The sequence below is a fragment of the Amborella trichopoda genome, chromosome 11 (assembly GCF_054954075.1).
Source record: "Amborella trichopoda isolate Santa Cruz 75 chromosome 11, AtrichopodaSantaCruz75HAP2 v2.0, whole genome shotgun sequence".
Classification (NCBI taxonomy): domain Eukaryota; kingdom Viridiplantae; phylum Streptophyta; class Magnoliopsida; order Amborellales; family Amborellaceae; genus Amborella; species Amborella trichopoda.
In genome coordinates, this window is record NC_142346.1 from 589,394 (window position 1) to 605,859 (window position 16,466).

Below are 16,466 nucleotides of genomic sequence, written 5' to 3' on the forward strand. Positions count from 1 at the left end.
TGTGACGGTAAAATGCTTGGGTAGCCAGTGCAAGAGTGCGGGTTCGAGTCTTGAGAGCGGCCACTTTGTGCATAAAAAGCCAAAGGTTAGGACCGTTTTCATCTCACCCCTCCCAGGACCTTATATAAGCGGGACCAACTCTGCGTTACGACCCTTTTTTATTCATTTCGAATTTTATCCATTCTGTCTTGCCACTCATCCATCTCAACATCCTCATCTCAGTTATACTCATTCTATAGGTATGCTGTTTCTTGACTGCCCAATATTCCGCCCTATAAAGCAAAGTCGGTCTCACAATTGTCTTATAAAACTTGCCCTTCTGCTTCATTGGTATGTGTTGATCACATAAAACTCTGGTTGCTCCACTTTACCTACTCAACTTTGATTCTATATGCGACATTTTTCTCATTCTCTCTATTTTCTTGGATTATCGACCCAAGATATCGAAAGTGTGCTCTCTTTGGTATAATCTTGGCCGTCAATCTTAGCTACTTCTTCATCTCTACTTCTATTATTACTAAACTTGCATTCTATGTACTTAGTCTGGCTAATTTTAAAACCTATAGATTCTAGAGTATCCTTCCAAAGTTCTTACTTTGTGTTGACGCCATTTCGGGTCTCATCAATCAAAACCATGTTGTCTGTGAACCGCCTGACCACGGTACCTCATCTTGTTGGTGCTTAGTTAAGTCCTCCATAACTAAGACAAAGAGGTATAAGCTCAATGCTGACCTTTGATGTAGACTTATTGTCACTGAAAACTCACTCGTCTCTCCACTAGTTGTTTGTACATTAGTTAGCGCTCCCTCATACATATCTCTCATTAAGTCGATGTAGTGTCTAAATACTCATTTATGTTCCAACACCCACCAAACCAAATCGCGAGGTACTCTATCCTAAGCTTTCTCTAGATCAATAAATACCATGTGGAGGTCTTTTCCCTTCGCTCTAAACTTCTCAATCAGTTTTCTAAGTAGGAAAATAGCTTCAGTTGTTGATCTCCCTGGTATAAAACCGAATTAGTTTTCTGATAAACTCATTTCATGCCTTAGTCGTTGTGCAATTACTCTCTCCCACGCCTTCATAGTGTAGCTCATAAGGGTTGTTAATAGTGGATAACCATCCTATAGATATACATATATTTCTTATAGTGGTTTATGGTAATTTGGTTGAAATTAGGAGAATCTTTTACTTAATGTATTTATTTATATACATTTTGCTTCATGAATTTTTAGAATATTTGCTTATGATGTAAAATTGGAGAACTAGTAACTATTTAACTGTACTGGTAAGAAAAAACTTCATAATTATGTTCTTCACTTCTTTCGAAATTGTTGATCTGTTATATGACTGTGTTACAAATCATAGAACCTACACTGGTGTTCCTAAAATATTCAAATTACCAATGTTTTGTTTTCACACTGGGTGTCTTGATGACCTCCATAACTTTTCTTCAGTATCTCCGAATGATTGTTTATCTTGCTCAGGCACTCGAGTTTATAATGAAACCGAGATGTTGCACGGAAAAGCAAAGATGCAGTTCGGATAACTCTTATTTTTTATTAGGATTTGTTTGACACTGGGTTCAAATTTGAAAAACGAATTATCTGCTTTGATGGTTCACAAATAATCTGTGTTTTATTGCTGCATATTCTCATGATTTTTCTGTCTGTTGTTTTGGTCTGTGCTCCATGAAATGTTTGATGTTGTTTGATGCAGAGAGTTTGCATATTCTGCATGTGGTTTACAAATACCTCAGTTAACATGAGGACCATTATAACTTAGTAAGGCCCGGCATCCCAGGCGGTGCAGAGGTACCCCAGGTTCAAATCTTTGCTTAGCTTTGACACCTTGGTATACATTTTTATTTGCAGTCCTTGTTGCCCCATGTCTGCTGTTGCTTGAAATAAGTCCATGTGGGGCCAGGTCGAGCACAATGGAGGGAGATTTACACTGGACAACTTTTGATTTGCTGTCCTCAAATCCCTGAACTATTTTCTAGTTTCTACAGCATGTGAATCTCCATTTGGATAATCCTGGAGTGTCTCTCTCCCCTGTAGTGTTTTACAGTAAATTAATGGATGTGACATAACATTTGTTAGTTTTTCAAAAATGGGTTGCACACCAACACTCTCTCCAGCCTACAGATTATTATATACATGTTGTTGTATGGAACATTGCTGCCAATTCCATCCCATTCTTTCTCGTATCGCCACTTCACGTGTAGCTTCTGTACAATGGAGGAAAGACTTGTGAGGTTTAATGACGGAGCCATCTGAGAGATTGGCATGAGAGAAGTGAATGTTGTTGTTGAAGTTGACCTTCTTGTTATTTGATTATTTGTAGATTTTATGTGGTTATATGGCTTGTTTGGGTAGCCACTCTAGAAGCAGGAACTATACATTCTCACCAATGTCATGGACTCACTGGTCTTAAAAGCATGGTTGCAAAGAATGGTGCCCATGTCCCAGGTGCCAGACCTTGAAACAAACTGAGAACAAAGATTTGGATCTTTATCTTATAGTGTAGAAATTTTTATCATTCAAATTCTCATATTTCTTTTGCATAGGTTACTAAACAACAATTCAAGAGAGATGTGATTATCTGGCTTTTATTTTTGTTTTGGGTATGCTCAACATGAACAGAGCTACATTTCATTCAGAGGAATCTTGTGGCTCAGAATGAAGTACCTGTCTCCTGCTATGAAGACTGTAATGATTTCAAAAGTATTACTATAAAGCTTATTATATTGAATATGTTCTGACATGCCGACCGGCACTTATACCGTCTCTCTTCATACACTTCATAATTCTGCGTTCACCATGTCAGCAGTGACGAGTACTTTCATGTTTTGTGGTCAGTATAAACTTTGGTCTGTATGATCACTGATGTTGAACATTAATGAAGATAAAATAAATTTACCTTCTATATAAGCACTGGTTACCTTATCTTTTACAACAAAGCTGTTAGAAATAAGCTTCTCATGCTAGTAGCATAGTTGTGTTCTTTGCTTATTTGGTTGAATTCTTTTCAAGTCTATACTGTGCTCACATGCAAGTCTGGTAAGACAAAACCAGCTCTTATTTCTTCGAATGAGTACTCAACATGCGGCACCTTGGGCGAACTTGCCACCATATTGGTTCCACTGAAAAGATTGGCAGATGCTGTCTGTGTTTGCATTTGTGAAGTGGTCATCTGAGATGAGATTTGGAAAGGGGCTACAGTCTTCTGAGTCTGCATGTGTATGCAAACTACCGAAGCAGAGTTTGTTGACGTGGTGTTAGACTTCAAGTTTGGGCTTCTGAGCTCCTCTTTACTGGTATTGTTTTGTTTAGAGACTTTGGAAGCTGGAAACTTAGTTGAAGCTGTATCTTTTGGGCTTGTGTGATCAGTTCTTTTGAAATCGTCTGGGGGTTTTTTTAGTCTGGGTGAAAATGGCCTTCGGGACAACTGTGTCGAGCTTCCATTTCCTTGGGCTGCCAAGCATTGATAGATTTGATTGCTTGTAGAGATATCATCAATTTTAGGGAGTTTTCTTCCTTCACTTCTGGGTGTTACACCATGAGTTGAGGCCACCGTTGTTGCCTTTGGGGATTGTAAACCTCCGGGTATTGGATTGTTTGACGAGGTTACTCCAAGAGAGAGCCTTCCATTTGGAGTCGTTGAATTGGGTCTATGCTTATTGGGTGTGTCTCTTGCAGATTGTGGCTTTACTAGGCTTGGTTTTGAACCAAATAGGACCTCCTGCTCTTTCGTCTGCTGCCCTTGACGTCTTTTTTGCTCCTGTTTATCAATAGATAGGTGACCACATCATTGGCTTTAATCTGTTGCTTGTATTATAAGTAGCATTGTTCTCTGTTGTAGAAAATTGATGGCAAACCTTCTTTCTTCGTTGTTCTTGTTCTTTTTCCTGCTTCATAATACGATATTCTTCCATCACAGTGATGAGAGGAACCTGTACAGTTGATTATCTGCTTTTTAGGCTATTTATTCAGCAGACAATTGTCACTTTGAATGACTGCTGGCATCAGCTCATTCTATAATACATTCAATTTGTTTGGATCTGTATTCAAATTCAATGTCAATTTAGGAATGGGATTGAGGTCAAGGTGGTAGCACCACCTGTGACTCAGCCTCCTGTCTCGGTTTCCATTCCTACCAATGTTAAGCCCCTTCAAAAACTATTAATGGTTTAAAAAATTGCTAACACACTACTAATAGTTAATATTACAAAAAGAAAAAGAAAAAAAAGGTCAATTTTTTTTGGATGGTGTTGTGGATGTAAAATATGAACTGTGGACTTAAAAGGTAACAGAAAAAGAAAGCAACTATTGCCTACTTACCCCATCGTACATAAATTCTTTTCCTCTTTCTCTCTCCCAGACTGAGGTCTTGGCTATCAATGAATCAACCATACCTGCTTCATAGCCAAACAATTAACAATCAAGTGGGTTGAATTAGATCATTCATGTTTGTTTTTCCTAAAGAAAGTGTGGAGGAAGCATTTCTAGGGGTTTCAAATTTCCCTACTGTCTTTGCTTCATAGTCTCCAATAAATATGTCAATGTCTAATTATGCTAGGATTTAATCTGGTGTTAATAAGAGGTTACCAGGAAGTTTAGAAACTATTATGCGTGCTCGCTCTGCATGCTTCAGCGTCAGATGCATACCCTTGCCAGTATTGTACCGCTTCTCATCCTGCAATACGGGAGGAGCACTAAACTATAAAGAGGATAAAAAATTTGAATTGCTTACTCGATATCCAACTGATCACAACATGAAAGTCTTATTAACCTTATTGTAAGCCTCAAGCCAGCTTTCCTCCACACGTGCAGCGTGCCATTTTTCGACCAATTCAATTATCTCTTTCCTGCTAAGAGCTTCCTCTTTAGCATTGGCAATTCGGTCTTCCATGATATCTAGAAGAGCAGAGGGATTGACCATTCCTAAAGAGAACAATTGTTGGAATGAGTTACTCTACATGAAAAAACATTACAGCAGAATACATTCCAAGGGAGACTTAGGAGAAACGACATTGCATTAGGTCATTGCCATTGTTGAAATGATGAATAGTGGGGAGAGAGGAAACCACCAGAAACGGACATGAATCCATGGTTGGGGTCCCGATCTCCCTTCATCACTGTTCATCATTCAAAGGACAGTGATTCACCTGGTGGACCATGATTTTTCCATAGCCCATACCCTTGTTCCTAAGAGTTACGTACCGGATTCTATTGAAGCAACGGAAAATTCGCTTTCAATATCTGTTTCTGCCAACATGTGTGACTTCTGATAAATTTCTTCCAAATCCAATTGCTTCTTAAGTGCAAGTTCTTTCATCCTGCTCCCTTTCAGCTCTTCCAGTCTTATAACCTCTGACTCAACCTGTGTGGCAGGAGATTATCTGGTAACTTGGTGATTGAATTCAGCCTTTCGGGAAAGTAGTAGAAACAATTATCTTAAATGTCCTTGGTGTAAGACAGAGCACACCTGATGGATAGAATCTTTTGACAAGGAGTTGGGTTCAATCATTTCATGTTCTGAAGCAGCTATGTTGCTGGTAGTATCCTGGAATGGTTGTTGCTCCTCAATTGGTGTATCCAAGAGATTCCAGAGTTGCAGCATTGTTGTCGCATAGTCTTGAAGCTGACGTTATATGGTTAGTGCAAGTTCTTGAGGTATTTGAATCTAAGTTTCAAATTGTAGAACTTATTATGATTTCTGAATTTTGGATGTGGTTGCTAGATTTACTAATAATCCTTTCAATAATTGGATTATTTAATTGATAATTGGGGTCATTGAGAGGGACTGGATATGGAATGGATAATTAATAATTGATAAGTGGGTTATTTATAATGATTGTGTTAGCAAATTAGTACCTTTTTCATCCTCTGCCTTTTTACTTTTTGTAGCCTGTCTGTCAATGTACCCAGTTTCTCTATTGTATCATGGTTAATGCATGTTGATCCTGCAGAGTCATTCAGAGATGGATATACCTCTCGAACTGTATGCAGGAAATCTATGCCAAGTACCGAACATGTTGATTTTAAGGTGCTCAAATACCCCAGAACCAGTTTTACGCGATCGCTCTGCAATAAAGCTGGGTCTTTTAGTTACCTTGAATTAGAAAGGACCAAGTACTATTCGTGCGTTGGTAAAGTACACTGACCTTTTCCTTTCGTAGTGTTTCTAGTTTTCTAATGCAGTCGTCAAGTTTCCTGAGAGAGAGATCTTTCTCATCCACTGAAACCATTGGGTGATCACATTTTACAGAGTCATTTATTTCATCTGAAAGCATCTGTATCTGTGCCATAATATCCATGAATTTCTGCACTCTGTTGCTTTTCCTCATCCGCATTTCATCTAACTGGGATAAAGTACAATTCAGATCTTCCAATAAGCCACCCAGCTTCTGTTCAGGCTGGAAATGAAGTCTTCACATTGTTAGTGTGGTAAGAAGAAAATCAGTCAAGGACCAAAATAATAAAAAAAGTAAGACTAGCTTTTTACGAAGTCCTCACAGGTTTTTGAGAGTTTGTGCAAGATAGCTTTAGATCTTAGTGATATCTCGGCACTAATGGGTTATATGAATTTCCTGCTTGAAGTTCAGCCAGAGTTCATCTTCACTGTTGTCCAGTTGCTTTTCTTTTCACAAAATTTGAAACAATGGTAATTAGATTTTCATTTTTTCCATGTCTTTGTGCATGGCCACTAGTTTTGCAAGAACATTTGGAAAAGTGGAAGTAGAACTTTCTTACCGATCTAGCCCAGGAAAGGGGGGGAAACTTTTCTTATTGCTAACTGTAAACTACCATGATCATAACTATGAACCACTAATACCTGAATTTGAAGGGTTGGCCGTTCTCCCATTGCAGCGCATATGGAAGCAAGCTCTGCTTGCGCATCTGCAGTGGTTTGGCGTAGCTGAGCTCTGAAACAATTTTCATGATCAACCTTCTTTCTATAAACCTCTAGACACTCTTGCTCAATTTCCCCTAATGTCTTTTCCCTATCATTGCGTGGCTTCCCCACTTCATCCCAGATCATCTGTATTCATCATCATCACAATACTATTATTATTATTATTCTAGGTTGAGGCGTATGATCCATTTGCGAGAGACTCATTATTGTACCAGAGACTCATTATTGTACCTGAAGCTCGTGGAAAAGAGATGCCCATGGTGGTTCTGGCTGCTCAAGCCCATCTCTCTGGAGATCTGTCATAGAAAAGATCAAAACCTGGAAAATTTTCTTGTAGAATATAGAAAAAAAATTATTTGCAAATTGAGATCAGTTCCTTGAAAAGAGGCACAGGATGCAAATGCTATCTATGAAGAGTGGGGATGGATGATTTCGAGGATTCCTCCTCTTGTAGTTATGAGAACAGCAGGTGATTAGTAAGGAGCGGTTTTGTGGCATTGTCAATCAGATTGAGAGATGGCTTGGGCCGAATTTCATCATTGACCCATGTAAAGGAAAGTGGTGCTGAGTTAATAGTCCTACATGAAGGGTTTAAGGTTTAAGAAATTAAGCCTTAAGCTGTCATCTGTATTAAAAAGAGGTCTGCCAAATATAGCAGAAAATGGGTAGGATCTTGCAGTAGCTCTGAACTATGACTTGGTCACTGTCCTTGCCAACTTGGACGAAGAAACTCTTTATCTTAGTTTGGTCTCTAGATTTGGAGGGATTCCCTAAGTTATTTTGGTCTCCACATTTGGAGGGAGTCCCCATATGTTACTTTGGTCTCTATATTAGAGGGGATCTCATGGAAAGAGGGAAAGTATCCAAGGAGTAAATCAGTAGCCAAAAGCTTGTAAAAAAAAGAAAAGAAAAGAAAAGCTTGGGGTTACATATACAAAGCTTGGGCTGGTCATGGCTTGTGTTGGGATACATCTATTTGAAGTGGTACGGCTCTCATCTAAGACTGAGAAATTGATGTTTTGAGAATGGAGTCCAAACTATGGTTTTTACAAAGAGATCTGCCAAAAATGTATAAAGGGACAGCTCTTGTCTCTTGGGATGAGAGAGAAAGTGAGCATAAAATTTCCCAGGAACTTTGAGGTGTTTTCTCTTTGGAATATGGCTAAAAAGGGAGTAACAATCATATCCTGTCATGGGTTTCATCTGGGTTCCTACTTTCTACCAAAATGCAACCTGTTTTTGGAAGATTGCATGGCAGGTTGCCAACCACCTCAAACGTATTTATTTATTGTATATTGACAGTCATGCAAGGGTGTGTGTGTGTGTAAAGCACCTCTCCTCATTTATGATAACAATAATTCTTCTTCTTCTTCTTCTCTGAGAGAGAGAGAGAGAGAGAGAGAGAGAGAGAGAGAGAGAGAGAGAGACCCATTTATGATAACAATAATTCTTCTTCTTCTTCTCAGAGAGAGAGAGAGAGAGAGAGAGAGAGAGAGAGAGAGAGAGTGTTACATTATTTATTTTTTAAAGGGGAGTTGTGTTTGAAGTTTTATTGCTTTTTCTTGGAAGTTGGAATGGATCCGGCCATCCGGGCAATCGTTTCATGTTCCAACGTTTTTCTGATGTCTATTTTGGATAGTTTGGCCTGAGGAAAAATGAAGGGTCTGAAAAAAATTCTTTTACCAAAATTTAGAAGAATTTTGCACTTCCACCACCCAGGAAAGAGAGAGAAGTGGGGCTTGGGCTATTGTTTTTTGTGTGTTTGTTTATGTTTGGAGGGGGGAGAGAGATGGGGTATTATTTACTGAGTGAGAGTGGGAGAGAGATGGGGGTGGGTATTATTTTATTGAGAGAGAGATGGGGGTGGGTATTATTTTATGGGAAAGCTTTCTATGCTTCCTCTAACTTATATACTTCCTCTTATCCAACCCTCCATTCTGAATGGAGGGATAAGATCGCCCCAATCACAATGTCATATCTTTACATTATTTTATTTTTAATTTTTTTTTCTACAAACTATTTTAATGCCAAATTTTGTACATCCAATCCTCTATTAAATTCGCATTAGTGAAAAGTATGAAAAAATGTTTCCAATAAAATAAAATGATCAAAATACCCTTGAAAGTTTCAAGGGGTATTTTGGTAATTATATTTTATCGAAAAATTATTTTAAATATTTTTAATAGGTGTGCCCCAATGAGAAGTTGGCATGTACCAAATTTTATATTGATATATTTTGTATAAAAAAAATTTAAAATAAAGTATTTTGAGTCGTTGGATCTAAGATCAAACAATGAGTGGCTCTCTTGATCAAAATTAGACAGTTGGATGGTGGGGGAAGAGATAGATCTTCTATGCTGTAGGGGAAGTATAGAAACCTTTCTCTTGTTTTATTGTGTGTGAGAGAGAGTTGGGGGTTGGGGTGTTGTTTACAGTGAGTGAGAGAGAAGAGCAGGGGTGGTTGGGGCGTTGGGATGTTGTTCTCTGCAAGGTCAACTCTTTGGAGATCAATATTACTTTTTTTATTTTTTTATTTTATGGTATGGTAAACAGTACGAAGGTCCCAGTTAGGTGTTAAATATAGAAAGTCAAAATATTAAGCACTACTGAATGGAGCATATAGAAAAAAGCTATTGCAGAGTCTTGTTACTTCCTAAATGGATCCTTGTGATTGTGCTCTTTTCTTCATATCATGTAGGCCTTGATGGACGGCATCTTTGTTGTTTTCCATTATTCAATTAAGGATGAGCTTTATTTGGTTTCCCATGCACAAAAAAATTAGTAAATTAGTAGATTAATAGTGTTTGGAGCTGGACAAGTATGTGATTTTGATATTTGATTGACGATCGGCAGGGGACCAACAATAATGTTACAAATTGTTCTTATCGGGCTGCAATTGATGTGTGATATTGTTGTTGACACATTGTTAAGTGTCCGATTAAAATCGGACGATTGACATTCCCTAGGCATGTATGAATTATGTGTATGTGGAGCTATAGAAAGTTTTCTTTTAAATCAATCTTTTTTTTTTCTCTAAATTTACTCATACCCATTAAACTTAAGTCATTTCTTGCCATTTTAACTTCCATTAAGTATGTTGTGTACCTTTGTTGATTTGGATATTTTGTAGCACATTTAGAGCAAGTTTGGTTTGTAGGCATCTAGAGCAAGTTTGGTTTGTAAGAAATTTTTTGTGTGAACATTTTAAAGAACTCCCTGCTCGATTGGGTATATATTTATATTTTTAAAACCAATTGGTGTGAAAATATTTCCTGAGGAAGTTTGTTTATGTGAAAAAAAATTTTACGAAATTATTTTCATACGAACCAAACATGCCCTTGACCTATTACAACCAATGTGCAGACCAAAAATTTCTAGTACTTTTTCTTAAGGGTTATTAAATATGGACGGATTTTGTTGTAATATTTCTTTTACGGTGATCCATAGACAGGATTCGAATTTGCGACATGGTGTTGCAAGTACCACCTTTAACCATTGGTGCTTTAGGAGACCTATTTATTGGTTTCTATAAGGTTGCAACTTTAAACAATCCAATTAAGGTGCACCTCCAAATTTTATCATAAACATGTAGTTTTGGTGTAAAAATATTGTAGGATTATCTTAAAATTTATTTTCATCTTTAATTATAAAATTTGAAACTCTAAAAATGGTTAAAATCAAGTAGATCTATGAACATATGAAAATCTTGAAAATGAACGGTCTAGATAATGTATTGCAAGATGCATTATTTTTGGGACTCAAAATCTTTTTTTTTTTTTTTAATATATTTATACATCTTGATATCGAGATGATCGATTATTTAAATATTAAAACAACATTTTCCCATGGATTTTTGCGGTGCATTTGAAATTTTACAACTTAAGGTTGCGACCTTATATAAACTTTTCCTTTATCTAAAAATATCGATGATTTTTTTGAATTTAAGTATGTTAAAGGGTTTCACTCACTAGGATTTTATTTATGATGCCTCCTTGAATATCTGTTTGAAGGGGTGATATTGTTGAGGGATTGTTTACAAAGAGACTGTTTATCTTTTGTATAAGGAGGTCACAATCATTCTTGTTCCTTAAATATCAAAATGGATGGTTGTAAGAGCATCATTGAATAGAAAAAGAAATAAAAAAAAATTCTCGAACTTCATAACTCATCCTAAACTATTCAATTTGACATCTAATGAGTGTGAATAGTTGAGACCTCTTTATACCAAAGATAAATAATGGGTCGGATTGAGTCGGATCCACGGGGATCTGGATTTGGATTTGAAAAGTCTACATGGGATCTGGATACAGATCCGATTGGATCCATAATATTTGGATTACTATTTGGATCCAAATCTTGGATCTGGATAGGGTTTGAAATTCAGGATTCTGATCCAAAATGGGTAAATTCTCAGCCCTAGGGGCTCCTTGCCTGCTAATGAGTTGGTGTTATGGACAATTTGTACATGGCAAATTGTAGTCATTAAAGCCCAGTATTTTGAGTGTAAAACCAATATAGACAAACAAATTGTGTCCTCATAGACCCATGGACTTAGCAAACAAAGAGGCAGTGAGTAAACAAAACAGTTCATTTGGATCCATTCTATTTCGAATATGAGAGGGTGCCATATACAACACAGTATGTGTGGCAAAACAGTATAAATGAATTGTATGGGGTGCTCTTTTTTCTTGTTTTTGTTGTACTGTGTGGTACAACTATGTTGCATATCTCCAGTTACCGGAGAGTAGCACATTTTCCCACTTGAAAAACAAAGGGACATGAAAGTGGATGATTCTCCTCCCTATGTTTGTTGACAAGTGCAAAAGATGGATATCAGGTCTAACTACCCAACACTATACTCGTACAAGGTATAGGATATTCTTCCTTCCACCTCATATTTATGGATCACAAAATTCTGTTGCCTCCTTAGGGCTGAGAATTTACCCGGTTTGGATTCGAAACTCGAATTTTGGATCTTATTCGGATCCGGGTATGGATCCAATAGGTGATTGGATATGGATCTGAAATTTGAATCCAAATAATAATTCATCGGATCTGGCTACAAGTCGATATGATCTGGATCTAACCTAGTTACTAATATATTATATATTATATTATATATATACATACATGTTATGTAGTATTTTTTGTTGTATATTATTTTATAATATTTTATAGAAAAATAATATTAAAAATAATTTTTTTGGATTCGATCGGGTCCGGATTTGGATCTGAATCCTATGTATACTTTTGAGATTCTGATCGAGATTCGAATATTTTGGATTCAATCGGATCTGAATCTGGATCCAAATCCCATATATACTTTTCGTATCCCATTCTCAGCGCTAGGCCTGCTGTTCTTGAATGTGGAGATCCGCAATACGTCCCGCTTAAAAATGAGGGGACATCAAAGCAAACGTAGGATGTTGCATTTTTAAGTACCCAAAACTATGCTCATACAAAGCGTAGGACACTTTCCCTTGTTCCTCATGTCATAGATTGCAACGATCTCCCTCTTTCCATAGTTTATGCCTGGATCATGGAGATTAACAGTTGTCTGCCCTCAGAAACCAGGGAAAATAAAAGCAGATAACTCATTTCCCATGTAGGTACCAATGGATAGTGGATGTTGGATATAAGTAGACATACGAAGTCGAAGTCATTTTTCCTAAAGATTAGAAGGGCATCAGTTGCATTTAGTTTTATTTTGGATCAAACCAGCCCAGGCATCAGTTGATCCAATTTGATCTTGTAACTATGATAAAATTTTATGTATTTCAAACATAATTGCGTAATTATGTATTTCGAATGGCCTTCTGTGGTTGAATTGACGGCTCAAAATTTGGCTAAAATAGGATCAATTTATGATCTTTAAAATAAGATGAGTATGGGCATAATAGCTATTGAAGGGAAGCCCATACCAAATTTGCTCTTTAGCACTTTTCCGAATCTAGTTTAGCTTTCTAACGGGAGATGGCTAAATGTTTTGGCTTATTTGCTTTATAAAGAGAATCAAAAGTGTGCAGCTGGTTCTGATCCATCTATTGGGGATTCGGATCTTCTACCTATCGTCAATTTGCTTAAATATGATATGGTTGTTTTGGTTTAAAAATTGAATTTGAAAGCAATTATATTGTTTGAAAACTTGGAGATCCCGAACCGGGAATCTGCTGAGACCAAACTGATTTTGGAAAGATATTTGTCCTAGCCTGGTTTGCAAGTGCCCCCCACCCCCTAAAGTAGGGTGCTGAAAAGTAGAGGTTTAGGGGGTGGACGCTTTGCGAACCAGGCTGGGGCATATACCTTCCCAAAACCAGTTTAGCCTCTGCCGATTCCCGGTTTTAATTGGCAATTCCAGTTCGGAGATCCGATTAGAACCGGGAATTGGCTGAAACTGAACTAATTTTTAGAAGGTATCTATACCGACCAGATTCGCAAAACGTCCCCCACCCTCTAAACCCCTACTTTTCCACCCCATGAGCCCCTATTTCAAATTTAGATCGACTATTCGATGATCTGACACAAAACTGTGGGGTGGACCATACACCCCACAAATCTCGGTGAAACATTGAGCAAACATATTGATTTATTTAAAAAAAGAACAAGGAAAAAGAAAAACTATGGGGAAATATTGATTTACAAAAATAAGCCAAGTTTTGCAATTTTAGTTGGTTATTTTTTCCAAGTTAATTGCAAGAAATGGGAAAAGTACACATGCATAAGAGAATTAACGAGTGGGGTTTAGGTGCTTTTCATTGGCAAGTCTATCCTTCCAAAATTCTTCTTGGAGATATCAAAAGTCTTTGCAGTTTTATCATCTCTATCGCCATGATTATGAATCTGGGTAAAATTTAATCTTTAAAAATTTGTGCATCTTGAGATTGTTTTTAGACCAGACATTTCATTTTTTTATGAGATAATGCAATGTTTTTGAAGCTCCAAATTCATGGATTTGGGGTGAAAAAGGATTTGTAGAGATTTAAGATGTACCTTGGATAATAAAACTTTCTAAAGGATTAAGGGGATAACTAACTTCCTGGAATTTTTTCTCAAAGTTTTTGTTATCAAATGAAATTGAATTTTGTGCACAAGCATTTAAATGTAGGGAGCCGAAATTTTCACAGCCCATCCAATTTTATTTTATTTTTTGGCAAATCAGTGGGGATTGGGGCTTTATCTATTTTTCATTAGAACAATAAAAAAATTATCAAGTGCAATCATTTACAACCCTTTCATAGGGTATAATTGATAATCATATAAAAGAAATGAAAGTAGAAAATCCAGGGATCAAGCCCTTCATATAGTAGCTTCTGGTAACAACTTTTTTAGCTAAATTTAATTAGCCACCATATTAACTTCACGAAATATGTGCGAGATTTGCCTGACCAACATGGGTATACAATCTGAAGAGGCAATTTGTGCGTTGAGGGTATGTAGTCTCCACAAGGACCTAAATTGACCTTGCAGTGTTTCTATCATGATTTGAGAGTCATCTGGGTTTCAAGGCCAATGCCTATATCGAAAGCCTTGAATTCAGCCATATTATTTGAAGCTAAGCCAAGTGGTGATGCGAATGCAGCTATGAATCTGCCACCATCATCTCTAAGTATGCCTCCACAACCAGTTGCACTAGGATTCTGAACATGCGAGCCATCGATGTTAAGTTCAAACATGCCACTTGGATGGAATTCCAGGGACAACAAACACACCATTGGATCTTCAAGTCCATCTCTTGACAGTAGCCATGGATCCAACGAACTAGATGATACGGCTAAGTTGCCCCTGCCCCCGCCTTCAGGCCATATTTTGTAGCTCAAGCCCTAATTTTTTTAGAGCCAAGCTGGGTCACCTAACCCATTGCCACCCCTACCGAAAATGACATCTGAACACCTATAGCATTCCGCTAGATTGCGAAGGAAACGCATCTGCAGAAATCATAAAAAACCAATATTATGGATTTGTGTTCGCGAGGATGTAGACTTCGATAAATTTCCCTTAATTGTTTACCTAGAGAAGGGTAGTACTTGCATAAATAACTTGCCATGGACATCCACTGTGTATTTGTGATGAAGAACGATGTAGATTACATACGTCATATAGATGCTTAACTTACCATGAAACATCTAAAATATATTTATATTGTTGTACATTTTGTTAAAGAACATTTTTATTCATCAGCTATTAAGCATATTTTCTGCTAATGCACTTCATAATGTTGTGTTTTGATGAGACTTCTAAATTACATTAAACAAATAAAATGTTAAATAGTGAGATTTTTAAAGGAATAAGTTTATATAAGGGTGATGCCCTTGCACCTCAAAAATTCACTACAAGAGGTTGTTTTGATGCTAAAAAATCTTCAAATCGATCATCTCAACATCAAGGTGTATAGATATGAGAAAAAATAGATTTCAAGTCTATAAAATATTGCATCTTAAAATGCATATCTTGGACTGTCAGTTTTAAGATTTTCAAGTGTTCATAGATTTGCTCGAGCTACACTATTTTTTAAGCTTTAAATTTCATAATTAGAGATGAAAACAAGTTTTCAGGTCATCACAAACCAATACTGAAGCAACATTTGTCGAAATTAAATGAGGTTTTAAAACCTTATAATAAATGATGAAGTTTCTATAAGGCCTAGGTTTTATGGAAAACGTAATAAAGCTTCACCTCAAATCCTCATTTAGAAAGTATATTTCGCAACATAAATCTCCATTATGGCTCTAAAATCAATTTTCAACACTGACAATAAAATTTAAGATAAAAAAGGAAAAAGTTTATATAAAAATGCAACCTTATAATGTAGAACTACGGATGCACTTCAAAAATCCATCGAAAAAGGTAGTTTTAATGTTGAAAAACCCTTTGATTGATCCTCTCAATATCAAGATGTATGACCATGAAAAATAAAAAGATTTTAAGTCTCATAAATAGTGCAGTTTACAACATATTATCTACACCGTCCATTTTCAAGATTTTCATATGTTTATCGATCTACTTGACTTTAACCAATTTTTAAATTTAAAATGTTATAATTAGATATGAAAATAGATTTTGAGATAATCCTAAGAACATTTTACATCAAAATTATATACCATGATAAAATTTGAAGGTGCACCTTATCTCTACAGCTACGGATGTATCTGTATGCCAACTGCACCCAACAAAAAAAAATGTGGAACATTTATATTTAGGGCGAAATGGATGGTCTAGATAATTTGTTAAAATATACACTATTCTTAGAGGTTAATTTTTTTTTTTTTCACAACCATTATGTTGAAACCAAGATGATCAATGTAAAGGTTTTTCGATAATTGAATTACAATTTTCAATGTGTTATAAGGTAAGGATTTGCTTATTTTGATAGGATGCTGCCCTATTAAACCATTTTTCTATAGGGTGTAGTTGGCATACAGATGCATCCGTAGTTGTAGAGGTAAGGTGCGCCTTCAAATTTTATCATGGTATATAATTTTGATGTAAAATGTTATTAGGATTATCTCAAAATCTATGTTTATATCTAATTATAAAATTTTAAATTT

The 16,466-nt window shown here is 36.5% G+C and overlaps 2 protein-coding genes across 25 annotated transcripts in view; one reads left to right on the plus strand and one right to left on the minus strand.

Annotated features, from left to right (window-relative positions):
• Window positions 1–5,856, plus strand: part of RAD5 (DNA/RNA helicase protein) — a 29,455-nt gene extending 23,599 nt beyond the window's left edge. For 8 of the 17 annotated variants that reach the window (XR_016044372.1, XR_016044380.1, XR_016044384.1 and 5 more), the window contains one exon: window positions 1,720–2,569. The gene's annotated coding sequence lies outside the window, so the exon portion shown is untranslated. Of the gene's footprint in view, window positions 1–1,719; window positions 2,570–5,396 lie in introns of those variants that run through there. The other 9 variants (XR_016044385.1, XR_016044373.1, XR_016044377.1 and 6 more) reach the window with 3 other exon arrangements.
• LOC18441464 (65-kDa microtubule-associated protein 9) lies at window positions 2,911–8,007 on the minus strand. Of its 8 annotated transcripts, none has more exons than XM_006851694.3 (12): window positions 7,851–8,007; window positions 7,153–7,217; window positions 6,841–7,047; window positions 6,170–6,421; window positions 5,880–6,089; window positions 5,491–5,646; window positions 5,226–5,385; window positions 4,795–4,946; window positions 4,611–4,698; window positions 4,344–4,417; window positions 3,881–3,955; window positions 2,911–3,783 (listed from the first exon to the last, which is right to left on the minus strand). In XM_006851694.3, exons 1-12 carry the CDS (start codon window positions 7,891–7,893, stop codon window positions 3,037–3,039), a joined length of 2,229 nt encoding a protein of 742 aa, XP_006851756.2. In that variant the 5' UTR covers window positions 7,894–8,007; the 3' UTR covers window positions 2,911–3,036. The 8 variants fall into 8 exon arrangements, with proteins under 8 accessions (XP_006851756.2, XP_020527318.1, XP_088708017.1 ...); XM_020671659.2 differs by having other exon boundaries at window positions 4,344–4,420; XM_088851891.1 differs by having other exon boundaries at window positions 4,611–4,722.
• Window positions 8,008–16,466: the final 8,459 nt, after the last annotated feature.

What these genes read in the sequence shown, in the direction of transcription:
- LOC18441464 (XM_088851890.1), bottom strand. Translation starts at nt 7,893, where the DNA reads ATGTATCCCAACACAAGCCATGACCAGCCCAAGCTTTGTATAT. An exon ending in AAAGGCAGAGGATGAAAAAG is followed by an intron (nt 5,647 to 5,879) that starts GTACTAATTTGC and finishes ATATAACGTCAG; the next exon opens with CTTCAAGACTATGCGACAAC. An exon ending in AAGAACAACGAAGAAAGAAG is followed by an intron (nt 3,784 to 3,880) that starts GTTTGCCATCAA and finishes ATTGATAAACAG; the next exon opens with GAGCAAAAAAGACGTCAAGG.